The sequence below is a fragment of the Pollicipes pollicipes genome, unplaced genomic scaffold (assembly GCF_011947565.3).
Source record: "Pollicipes pollicipes isolate AB1234 unplaced genomic scaffold, Ppol_2.1 Scaffold_691;HRSCAF=793_pilon_pilon_pilon, whole genome shotgun sequence".
Classification (NCBI taxonomy): Eukaryota; Metazoa; Arthropoda; class Thecostraca; order Pollicipedomorpha; family Pollicipedidae; genus Pollicipes; species Pollicipes pollicipes.
The window spans coordinates 248,424-261,542 of NW_023596961.1; the positions used below are offsets into that span (position 1 = coordinate 248,424).

A 13,119-nucleotide genomic window follows, 5' to 3' on the forward strand; every position below is an offset into this window, starting at 1 on the left:
AATAACATTGCAATGGCAAAAAGGCTAATGATGAGTCAAGCATATGCAATTCTAATTCCAGCATCGATACTGTTCATTACAGTCATGTGTTAAAATTCACGAAGTTTGGCTATTGGATCGGTTTGAACATGGCATGTGGAATGGAACTCATGCTATATTCCGAATCGGAGTGCATTCAGAGTGCTCTGTGCTGGTATTGGTGTCACTCGATTGAACCGAGCACATCTCTGTCTCCGGATGCCGACTTATGCGATAAGAACTCTTGCTCTGCACGCGCCTTTGTCCAATACGCACTTGCTCATAAACTTCTGCCGTACAAGGTCTCACGCGAGAGGAAACTTCGACCGTGACCACTTTTGTCTCAAACGAATTTCTGCTATGCATCATTTTCCCGATAAGGGTTGTTCTCCTTTACGAACCCTGGGCGAACATGTGTCCGTCAAAGCACTGCCCATACTAACCACTCCCCGACTAGCTCTTGTCTGGAATCCGGCAGAGCCAAGGAGTGAACCCGGTCCTGACCCGGAGATGGTAGTCCAAAGGGTGGACCCGGTCCCGACTCGGAGATGGTAGTCCAAAGGGTGGACCCGGTCCTGACTCGGAGATGGTAGTCTAAAGAGTGGACCCGGTCCTGACTCGGAGATGGTAGTCCAAAGGGTGGACCCGGTCCTGACCCGGAGATGGTAGTCCAAGGGTGGACCCGGTCCTGGCCCGGATATGGTAGTCCAAGGGTGGACCCGGTCCTGGCCCGGATATGGTAGTCCATGGGGTGGACCCGGTCCTGACCCGGAGATGGTAGTCCATGGGGTGGACCCGGCCCTGACTCGGAGATGGTAGTCCATGGGGTGGACCCGGCCCTGACTCGGAAATGGTAGTCCATGGGGTGGGCCCGGTCCTGACTCGGAGATGGTAGTCCATGGGGTGGGCCCGGTCCTGACTCGGAGATGGTAGTCCATGGGGTGGGCCCGGTCCTGACCCGGAGATGGTAGTCCATGGGGTGGACCCGGCCCTGACTCGGAAATGGTAGTCCATGGGGTGGGCCCGGTCCTGACCCGGGACGAGAACCACTGAAGCTCTAGAGGTTGTATGAACTTTCATTGGACCATCCATCTCCGTAAACTACCGGGTGCTAACGTAATTGATATCGTGATATCAACCAGTGGGATCATCGCGCGATTTACCGAAAATTAAGCGTAAAATGGCATAAGTAAGCGCGCGACATTCTGCTGTCTGCAGAATGTTGCTCGAGTTGAAGAACTTACCGTTTCCGTTAGCCCCGGTTTTTTCGGGTCTTTGTCTTTTCCCCACTTCCTCGCAATACACTTCAAAGACGAAGACGCCCATACGATACCATGTATTGGTTCTGATCGTGGCTGCCCAGACAGTCGCAATAGACAGTCACAGGCTAGTTATTCCGCCTCGTCACAATCCATATCTGTCCCGCCAGTTTAGACCATTCGTCAAAGTCCCGACATGTCTCGTAAATGTACAGGCCTGTCTTGTCACAGTCCAGATCTGTGCGGGCTTAGTCCAGGTCCGTCTCGCGACGGCCCAGGCCTGCTCGTCGCGGTGCACTTCTACCCCACACCGTCACAGACGCCACAATCTAGATCTGTCCCGTCACAGTTCAGGTGCCCTGTCAGTCCATACCTGTCGTGTCAGTCTAGACCCGCTCGTCACAGTCCAGGTCTGTCAGTTACATCCCAGATCTGTCTCGTCACAGTCTGCATTTGTCTGGCACAGTCAAGACCTGTCCGTCACAGCCCAGATGTGTCCATCATAGTGTAGACCTGTCCCGTCACAGTGCAGATCCGTATCGTGACGGTGCAGAACTGTCCCGTCACAGTCCAGATGCGCAGTCACCGTGCAGACTTGTCTCGTCACAGCCGAGATGTGTTAAACCACAGTCCAAACCTGTCCCGTCCCAATCCAAACCTGTCCCACCACAGTGCAGACCTGCCGCACCCGACGGCGGCGGCGGCGATGCTCATCGACGCCACGGTCACGCGTGGCGAGCCCCTCGACAGCAGGGTTGTGCGAACACGGCGCGGCAAGAACCCAAGACTAGACAACCTGGCATGGAAGCACTGGAACACGACACATGATACACGCTGCGGTTTCAATCGAGCACAAATTAGATGCAATAATATCTAACGGGGAATACGTAACGAACAGATAATAATGCTCCGCTTTATGAAACAGGTCTTATCAACAAACAAAAGATCTCAATGAAGGCTTTTCGAACTTCCTACAACTTTGAAACAAAAACTGAGTAACTGTTCGAAAGCCTGACAGTCTGAAACACAAACAACACCAACAAAGTAGGCACACCCCATAAATAATCAACCGAAAATCTTGGGTCAAGTGTTAAAGCAACCTATCGCTAATTCCGCCCTTTTGTTGCGATCTCCCATGATAACTGTCGAAGCCCGCTGGTAGGCTCACGAACAAGGGCATTACCAAATAGTTGCATACGATTTAGTGCGCAAAAATAGTCTCTCGAAGCACAAAAACGATCCTAACGGGCAGCGCGACCCGCGCCGCTGCCGCACGCGCAGCTCAGTTGATGAGGCGGCTCCACCATGTCCGCACGGCCGCGTGCGAGCAGGGCGCGGGTTCACTCGCGTTCGAAGCCCAGCTGGTGGGGTCGCCCGACCAGGCCCACACGGCCGCGTGCGGGGAGGGCGCAGGCTCACTCGCGTTCCAAGCTCGCGTTCCAAGGCGGGGTCGCTCGACCAGGGCCACACCGCCGCGAGCGGGGAGAGCACGGGTTCACTCGCGTTCGCAGCTGCCCAACACAGGCCCCCCGGGTCGGCAGTGCCCGCCATCGCCCGCTTCCATGCCATCCGATGACACTGCGGTGGCGTCCACGGCACCGCCGAGCTCTGCGAGTGGACGCCGCCAAGTCTTCTTTCGCAAGAGGACAGTCACGCTCTTCGTCACGCTATTTTCAACTGACCCCATCGAGTAGCCACCTTCGGACGTCACATAGTCACACGCAGCTATCGTCGCACTGTCAACCACCGCTGTCAGACTGACACAGTCCTGCCGTCACATTGTCACCCATGCTCTCAAACAAGAGCAGCTACCATCGCAGGCACACAAGTTTGTTTTGGACTGGAGGCATCCCGTCAGCCGCACAAACGCCAGACTGGGACGACCAGCGTCACTCATACACGTGGCTCTCATACTGGAACAGCTACAAGCGACGTCACTAACCAGTTGGACACCAAGTCGCTAACGCGAGGCTGTCCTCCGTTGCGACGTCGTAACCGTGCACCGCCGCACGGTTGTCACAGCACAGCTCCGCCACAACGGCATCAGTCTGGCCATCGGGGTCCCGGACGCCTCGCACCCTGCCGTCTCGCCTCGACACTCGTGACAACCTGTGAGACGAGCGCTACTTCGCGACGGGCCGGGGGCTCCCCGGAATGTCGGCCGGCGCATCAGACGCGGCTCAGTCGTCGACTCCGCTCGGTTCAGACCACAGCGCACGAGTGGCCGCAGCGGTCCGGTGGCAGCGCGTACGTCGATTGAAGGAGAACGGCTGCCGGCTTCGCTGACTGGAAAGACACGCCCCCGGCCGGAGCCGGGCCGCCGCCAGCACCGCCGCTCACTCGTCCTTCTCGCGCTGCTCGTCGCGCAGCTGCTGGTTGATGGCGAGCATGCGGCGCGTGAAGTGCTGCTGCTGCTTCTCCCGCCACTCCTTCTTCACCGACATCCGCTTCAGCTGCCCGTCCCTGTGGCGAGGGGGCGCTAGGAGTCACAGCTCCGGCGCGCGCAGGCCCGCCGCCCGCACTGGACACGTCGCTCGCCTAGCGGCGCCACACGGCCCGATTACAGCCACACACAGGGGGCCCGTCTCAGGGCGCCGCCGGGCGCCCCACAGGGTGACGTCACACGAGCGTGTAACACGGAGCCAGCGCCGGCGGCGGCGCCGCGGCATTTCATCATACGAGCGTGTAACACGGAGCCAGCCCCGGCACTTCATTACACGGACGTGTAACACGGAGTCAGCGCAGGCAGCGGTGCCCCAACCCTTCATCAGGGTCACACTGACACCTCGTGGCACAACCAGCGGCGGAAGTGGGGCGGACGTAGCGCTGTATGGTGAAGACCTCATGACCGTAGTTTTAAGAGGATACACAGATAGCACAGGGTCGTGGCCAGCGGACAGGACAGAGCCCCGCCGCATCTTGCGTCGTGAGGTCCGGTTTCGACCCTGCCCTCTCCCCCGGGCATTGACCTGTCACGGTTTCCACCCAGTGCCGCAGCGCAAACAACGAAACTGTGTGGCAAACAGGACAGCAGTAGAAGACATAGAAGACCGGCGGGAAGGCACTAACCACATGAGATCGACGAGTCCACCGGCGCTGGCGATGGACGCCTTGACGCGGTTGGCGAAGTCGATGGCCGTCTCGCTGGGCTGACGCGAGGTTGGCGGCAGGTACCAGACGTCGCACACGATCGCCCACGACGTCATCATCATGTACAGGTAGTGCAGCATGCTGTACTGGCTGCTGTCCCAGAAGGCATCGCCGAACCGGTGGTCGTACTGTGGAGACGGGAGCGACGTCACATGGCCGAACCGGGGGTCGCACTGTGGAGACGAGGACGTCACATGGCCGAACCGGTGGCCGTATTGTGGGGACGGGAGGGGCGTCAAATGGCCGAACCGGTGGTCGTACTGTAGAGACGAGAAGGGCGTCACATGGTCGAACCGGTGGTCGTACTGTGGAGACGGGAGCGACGTCACATGGCCGAACCGGGGGTTGTACTGTAGAGAGGAGAAGGGCGTCACATGGCCGAACCGGTGGCCGTATTGTGGAGACGGGAGCGGCGTCACATGGCCGAACCGGTGGTCGTACTGTGGAGACGGGAGGGGAGTCACATGGCCGAACCGGTGGCCGTGCTGTGGAGACGAGAAGGGCGTCACATGGCCGAACCGGTGGTCGTACTGTGGAGACGGGAGCGGCGTCACATGGCCGAACCGGTGGCCGTAATGTGGAGACGGGAGGGGCGTCACATGGCCGAACCGGTGGTCGTACTGTGGAGACGAGAAGGGCGTCACATGGCCCAACCGGTGGCCGTAATGTGGAGACGGGAGGGGAGTCACATGGCCGAACCGGTGGTCGTACTGTGGAGACGAGAAGGGCGTCACATGGCCGAACCGGTGGTCGTACTGCGGAGACGGGAGCGGCGTCACATGGCCCAACCGGTGGCCGTAATGTGGAGACGGGAGGGGCGTCACATGGCCGAACCGGTGGTCGTACTGTGGAGACGAGAAGGGCGTCACATGGCGCAACCGGTGGTCGTACTGTGGAGACGGGAGCGGCGTCACATGGCGCGCCGGCCGGCCGACACATGGCTGAGCGGCTACAGCGGTCTCAGTCAATACCACCCACCATACGCCCCGGGGCTTGCCCGGTGGACCGGCGTGTCGACCGTCGAGACCCTCCCCCGCACCCCCGTCTGATAGTCATCCGCTCGGGACCGGCAGATGCGTGAGCCACGTGTTTTGTGTTGCTGTTAACAACAAGCGAAAAACCGTGCGCTTGAATAACGACGGCCGTTAAATTATTCATACGCGCAGAAGTCAGGCTGATTTACGACTTGCAAGCGTTGGCATGGCGCAATATCTTATTGCCATGAACAAAGAAATGTCACCGAAGGACTCGACGGGGCGGATTTTTCCTGCTCTTATTAAGAGAGCGTTCCCGACGGCTACTGTCACCGCAGCGAATCGAATTACCGCAGACACTGCGCTGAGTTACTTATCTCGTAAATTTAAATTGGAGTGTGTCGTGAGTTAATTAGACCTCACGACAGCGAAGGTTTCAGAGCTTGGCTCTCACAGCCACTAGCGTTCATACATCATTTCCTAAGCGGCGCGGCGGTGATGTATCGGTGTCAATCTCTCTAGCCAAGTGTCGGAGGGCATTCCTCTATGTCTCCCGCTTTGTCTCGCTGGGAGGCATGAACGCATGCCTGGCAGTCAGCGGCGGCGCGGCGCGCAGGCACGTGCCGCAGGTAGTGGCTTGAGCCGCTCCCGACCTCACAGGACATTTTACCTGAACTGGGGGGGGGGGGGGGGGGGGGGGGAGGGGCAACTCGGTGCGGCTCAGCTGTGCTGCGTGCCTACAGTATGCACCGGATGTGGCTCCACGGACGCGACGAGTATGCGATCAAACGCAATCAGGGGGGTGAATCACACACCACGCAAAATTTACATGCGTGTTGATGTGACCTGTTTTATAACCGCGTGTGTGCTGATGCGCGGGGATTTCTTTACTGAGCCGCTGGCGCTGGTGTGACGCCACGGGCGACGCTGAGCTGCTACAGTGCTGCAGCGCTTGACTCACACACCGCACAAGCCCTTTCTCGTTTCGGGTTGCCAACAGCAATGCAGCGACATGCCCGTGTCTAGCAATAACTCGGCAGCTAACACGTCTGGCCCTTCACGTGAATAGCCGCTGTAGCGTCTGTCTGAATCACCTTACCTGCCTGCGTCCGCCAATACGAGCGTAGCGCCACACAGGCTCCAGTCACCTCGTCCGGCTCCCAGGTCAGAATCAGCGCGCGGACGCCAACCAACCCCGAGGTGACTCACCACCCTCCGACCTTCGGCCGACCCCACTTCCTGGCCCACGTACCTCCAATGCCCAACTGATCGCCGCATGAAGAGGGTCTCAAAAGTACGGGCGACAACATGATCGCGGCAGCTCCCCAGCAGCGCCGACACGAGACACGACACTGCAGCCATCAAGTTGCACGAGCCTTAGCAGTACTGGCACTGATGCTAGCACGCTTGCCTCCCGAATCCTCTACCACCCCGCGTTCGACGCTCCCTCCAATGGGCCGTCCGCAGCCGGTCCGTTCTCACCCGTATGGCGACGGGGTAGATGGTGCCGCCCACTTCGAAGCTGCCCTTCTTAAACTGCATGACGGACGTGTTGTTGATGCAGGTACCCTCCGGGAAGATGAGGATGGGAAGCTTGTGCGGGTCGTCGACGTGCTCCTTGAGCCGGCGCGTCACCGCCGACCTGTCCTTGACCTCGCCGCGCTCGAACCAGATGTGTGACGAGGCCCGCGTCAGGGCGCGCTGCAGCAGCCCCAGGAAGCCGCTGTGCCGCTGCCCGATCTGCCCGGGCACACGCCACAGCGTGTCAACAGCGGCCCAGGCACACCGCCACAGCGCGTCAACAGCGGCCCGGGCACACGCCACAGCGCGTCAACAGCGGCCCGGGCACAGCCGCGCGCCGCCGCATCAACAGACGAACAGGTATGACCAGCAGAGGCCACCAGAAACTCCCCAGAAATTATCTTAACAGTGCTGTGTTCTAAAACAGAGGACAGTGGCAAAATGTGCGGCTTGAGATCACCCCAGGTCGTAAGAGGCTAAAGACAACCGCGCTATGAGACGGGTCATCGGGACGTCCGGTCATCACCAGGGTCAGCGATGGGCCGGCATCGGATGACCACTCACCATCTCCTGAGATACAAAAGTAAGGATGATTGAAAAACCATCGGTCACACGCATGCAACACCAACACTCTTTGCGGCGCGGAACACGGAGACGTTAACAGATGTGAGAGTCGTCAGTTGTTAGTAGATCATGCCGAAAACTGAGCTGATGGATCCAGGCACCTTCGCCAAATGATGTCAGCAATCCATGGCTGTATCAATGAGTTGGCAAATGCCTTTTGTGATTACTTAAGAGCAGGAGGGGGGGGGGGGGGGGGGCGATACAGGGACAGGTTACCAATGTGGCATTCAAGTTAATTTACAGCTAACATGACTGAGAATTGAAATGGTATGAGCTGCCCAAGCACCACGGCTGTAATGCGCCACATCAAGGACTATGCAATCAGTTGCGCTTTTGGAGCTTCGCTTCAGCTCACCCTCCCAGCAAACGGGAGCGTCTCGCCGCCAGATAACTCGGATCACGCCCATGCTGCCAGTCCCGGACGTCCACACAAACGCCAGGCAAAGCACACGCCGCTACCACGCCAAGCAAGCTGCCGCCAGCCCTGTGCAGCGCCGGTCCCAGGGAAGCCAAGCGTGGGCGCTGCGTGGCCGCCGCGGCCGCCACATACCAGGCTGTAGGCCTGGTCACAGTTGAGCACGAGCACGTCGATCGGCGTGGTGTGGTTGGCCACGCAGATGCCGCGCATCGGCCGGTTCTCCGGGTTGTGGTACGTGATGACGGCCGACAGCGTGTTGGACATGAACTGGAAGCAGAAGACGCTGGTGCGCTGGGCGGCCCAGCGGCGCGCCGTGCTGTCCGGCAGGCAGCCCAGCAGCGACATGGCCAGCACCATCCAAGTCACCTGCGGCAGACCAGCGGCGACGCCACGCCCCGGGGTCACACGCGCGGGAAAAGCCCCTGGTAGCGGCACCGTACACAGGACCCGCGGTACACGAGACAACGACAAACGTGCATGCTTTCCCTCACGCACATAGCCACACAGCCCTCGACGGTAGCCCAGCATCGCCAAACGAGGCAGCCACATATCCCAGGCGGGATGCCTGGGATAGGACCACCCTCGGCAACAACACTCCCACATGGCATGCAGGACCGCGTCACCATCGGCGAAGGGCCGCTCAAGTCGGCAGCCCGCTGGACAGAGCCAATGACAACAACAATAACACCGTCACGCTTTTGCAGCGAACACTTGGCGGACCTGAGGGACGAACGCCCACGAGTCACCAGCGGACAGGCAAGCTGACCGAGCCGCCGCCGGCGTCCGAGCGGCACACCTGTCAAGCGTGCCAGACACCGCCCCTGTCGACGGTCGGCTGGCGCTGCAGAACACCCGGCCATCGCCGCCGGCGCCGGCCGTTCCGCCCAGCCAGCGTATCACAGACGGGCATGTGCGACCCTCCGCGAACGGGCGTACAGCAGCGCAACATACCTCCGACTGCAAGCCGGCGCTACGGACACCCCGAAGTGCCGCGGTCTGTACCACCAAGGCCGCCAGACACGGTGGACAGCACACCCAGACCCTAATCCGACCGGCAAAATGGACGACTCTACTAACTGGTCCGTGGCGTGCGCGGCTGACGGTGAAGGTCCCGCACTGTCAGCCGCGCACGTCACGAAGGACGGACACAGCTCCTGTCAACGAACCAGACGATCGATGCGCAATACTGCCGCTGCGTAAAGCTGGCGAAATCCGACGAATAGCCGACTTCCGGAAAGGTCCAACCAACAGATTACTGCTGAACAGGGACAGATGCAGAGCCCACTGCACGACAGACAGACGAACATACTACTATAGGATAACGAAGGACGGAGAATGGACTGCAGGGCACGAATAGTTGACTAACCCGCTGCAGACAGGGACGGATGAAGAGCCTAAATACAGGGACAGTTGAATGACCCGCTACAGCACAGGGACGCAAGCCTGCTACGAGACAGGGACAGCTAAACAACCCGCTACAGCACAGGGACTGACGAGGAGCCTAAAGACAGGGACAGCAGATTAGCCCGCTGCGGGACAGGAACGGCCGAGGGGCCTATTGCGAGACGGAGACCACAACATGGACGCGGACGAGGCCCCATGGACAGAGCTCAGCAGCACGGAGCCCGCGGGACAGACGAATACCCGGCCGCCGCCCACTGACCAGAGCGTAACTGACGTCACAGCTCAGGATACAGACGTCGATCGGCGAGGTGTGGTTGGCCACGCACACGCCCCGCGCGCGCGGCCGGTTCTCCAGCTGGTGGAAGCGCACGCAGCCCGAGTAGCTCCGCGTCAACATGCGGAACGCCATGAGCGAGACCTTGTCGTAGAGCCAGCGCTTCAGCCGGCACTCTGGCAGCACGCCAACGGCCGAGACGAAGAGGACAAACGAGGCCACCTTGGAAGACAGGGCGGCGCGGTGAGGAGCGCGCTGCGGCGACATTTCAGCGGCGTGCAGACTGCGACGCAGCACGCTGGTCATCGGCACGGGCAGCGAGCTGCAAGCCACTGGTCAAGGTCGGCTTTGTCCGGCGCCGCTCTCAGCACCCGCCAAACGGAGAAGACCGACAGAACGACGCGATCCAGGCACCAATCACCGACATGTTCCGAGTACAATATCATGATAGACAAGCATGCGTCGAACAAGACAGATAATGGAAGAGATATATGCATGGTGCGTACAAATATATCAAGAATTAGCATAATTTCGCGCCCTGCAAGGCGAAACACGACAAGGCAAATGTTACAAAACAACGCAGAAGTCCACTTACAGCAATAAATGGGCAAAATAAACATCAAAACATAAAACTCTCTTGAACCTTCAAAAATCTGCGAAAAGGCAAACATTCCACAATTAGGCGCTTGCAATTACAACAAAACACAACGAATAGATACAACACACGAAAGAGAACATCTTAGCTTAAAGACATCCATCCCACTGCCGTCCCCGCACGCAAAAAGGCTATCAATCCTAAAATGGGATCGTTCCACATAGGTGACCAGGCGGTGCTTACCGAAGTGAAGAAGATGGTGATTCGGACGGGCAGGAGGAAGCAGTACCGGAAAAAGAAGCCCACGAACCATAGCAGCGTCAGGCGCCAGCTGATGAACTCGTACTTCTGCTGAGTTCGCGTCAGCAAGTTCCAGGACTGGGAAAGAGAGACCGCGTAAGCAACTCCGTGACACTTCTGCCGCAGTCACCATCCATAACAAACGAAAAACGACAATCAAGCCGGGGGACAGGTAAAAATACAATAAAACATGACCATGAACCTACAACACCAGGTTTTTTTGCCCGGCTTTTTAAAGATTTATCCATCCAACATTTAAAAACATATCCATCCACCATTTATCCAACATTTTGAGTGTATGGATTTCTGGAACCGGACTTCAAGCTAAGCAGCACTTGTTACGGAAGCCCTGGCCCGCTCCAACCGAACGCGCAATTCCAATCAACGGCACAAGTTGGTGGCGAAAGTTCCGCGTACCGCAACGCTCGGCACGGCCCGGCTTGCCCTCTGACGTCACCTCGCCTTCAGCGCATCCGCTGCGACGGGCCACAGGACATACCTGCCAACCATAAATAGCAAGCGCCTAAAGCCAGTGGAGCTATCCGACCCTCTTACTATTCCCTGTCTCGCTTCAACCAGCATTCTCGCGACACCCCGCCTGTTCGAGGCAGGCTGCATTCATCAGTTACAAGTGCGTCGAGAGGCCACCTAGAGGGGGACCTCGACCGGGCACTCAACGCACACCACGCTGAAGGGTTCCTGCGCGGGCTGAGGCTCAGTGGCTGACCCCTCCCCCCCCCGACCCCCGGCGCATTTAGTTCTGCCCCATCGGTATTCATTCTCCGTCATCCCACAGCCATGACATTATCATTGCCGGTCGAAAGGGCTCCAATCTAAACAAATAGACAATCCAAAGCTACTATAGCCCACACGGCCACGGGCGGGTGGATTGGAAGGCAGGCGCTCTAACCACCTCAGCTATCCGCACACAGCTGAGGCACATTCTTTCACAACACCGTGCGCAAAATCACGTTTGCAAAAACCACTGGCTTTGTGTTTCTGCTAGATGGTAATGCGACAGATAGAATGAGAATGTTGCAGATCAACGAACGATGTGATAAAATGGTGAATTCTTAAAAGCCTGCAATGGAACCTTAAATTACGTAAGTGGTTACCAGGGAATACAAGTTCTCCCTATATCCACATAAGTCTCTCACAGAACCAAATAAAAAAATACCCGATTACGACGCAACACCAATCAAACACTCATTTCCGAACCAGATCAATGGGCGTCATACGGCCTGGGCAGTCGGCGCGTTCTCAAGCCCCAATTTGCCATCTGAGCCCAATCATGGTATACGCGCGTGAAAGCCACGAACGTAAATATTCCCCGATCTCTCACAGGAACAAAGGTGAGTGCAATGGACCGACGGTGTGCATCTGTAGTATATCTTCCAGACCTCGAAAAACAAAATCGCCGACGGAAGGCACAGCCTAACATTCCCCAGTCCTCAGCGTACCACTGCACTGTACAGAAGGTACGCCCATGGAGCGCCCAGCCGGCAGCCAGCGTTTAATCTGCTCGTGTGTGGCCGGGAGCGATCACGCGAGCCTGTCCTGAGCGGCCGCCGGGTGGTGGGTCAGCGTCCTGGCCGACACTGCGCAGGCCGGCCGCCGTCCGGACTCCGGACCGTCCATCGGGACCACGCGGCCACCCGCCACCCACCGCCGGCCGCACACAAACGTCAGCCAGGCGGCGGTGTGTCGGATGGAAGGGATGTCACAAAACCTTCCGCCACTCCTGAGCAAGCGTTTCTGAACATACCCTCAAACTCAAGAGACACCGACAAGCCTGGCATACATGTTTTCGGCGTCCTCCCTCGTGCACGTCCGGAGCCGCCACCGGCCGGGGGGGCGGACGTCACACCCTGCCCTGCCCCAGTAACAGGACGACGGGACCTGACCGGCGGCCGGCACGGAGACCGACGTGTACCGTGACCGTCACCGACGGAGACGGTGCGAGATGTCACCCGAATAAACAGGCGCGCCGCCGCCGCCGTGTCGCCCCGGCAACGGTTCGGCCGCCGGTCTGCACGTGCCGCGCACGCGGCCGGCCCGGTCCGGGTGCCGCCGCGCCCCGCCCACCGGCACGGCCGGGTCCGATGCCGAGCCGCCTCCACCAGTGGTGTGCTCATGTGGCAGCGCGCCGAGGCCGTGTGGCCATAGGCGCTCAGATCAACGTCCACCGCACGAGTGCGACAAGTTCCCAGGCTTAAATAAACAGAGCTATTTTTCCAAAATCGATGCCGGTTACAGATTCCCATGCGCCGGGAGGAGGGCAAACGCACAGGCCCGTGTATGATCACCGGAGCCGCCATAACAGGGTTAGCCTCAGTCAGAATCGTTTCTTTATGATCACTTGGTTCCCAACCTCGCACTTAACGAGAGTGAGCCCCACTAAAAACAGTCTCTCACGACGCCACTGCAGTGTAAAGGGTGGGCGACTGATGATGGCATGCTCACCAAATTGAGTATAATCACACAGCATGCGAGGCTCGACAAGCCCTCCCGCATGACGACAACCAGATCATCATCGAAAGTCACGTCGACGGGCAGCCCATACCAGCACCGTACCAGCCAGT

The 13,119-nt window shown here is 58.8% G+C and overlaps 1 protein-coding gene across 2 annotated transcripts; it reads right to left on the reverse strand.

The window, feature by feature from the left end:
* Nucleotides 1-1,339: 1,339 nt before the first annotated feature.
* On the reverse strand, nt 1,340-10,615 carry LOC119108870 (glycerol-3-phosphate acyltransferase 3; the record flags this gene model as incomplete). Of its 2 annotated transcripts, none has more annotated exon segments than XM_037232415.1 (5): nt 1,340-3,740; nt 4,347-4,555; nt 6,884-7,141; nt 8,097-8,330; nt 10,481-10,615. In XM_037232415.1, coding segments are annotated over 5 exon segments (963 nt in total), but the record flags the coding sequence as incomplete, so codon positions are not given.
* Between the last annotated feature and the right edge of the window lie 2,504 nt (nt 10,616-13,119).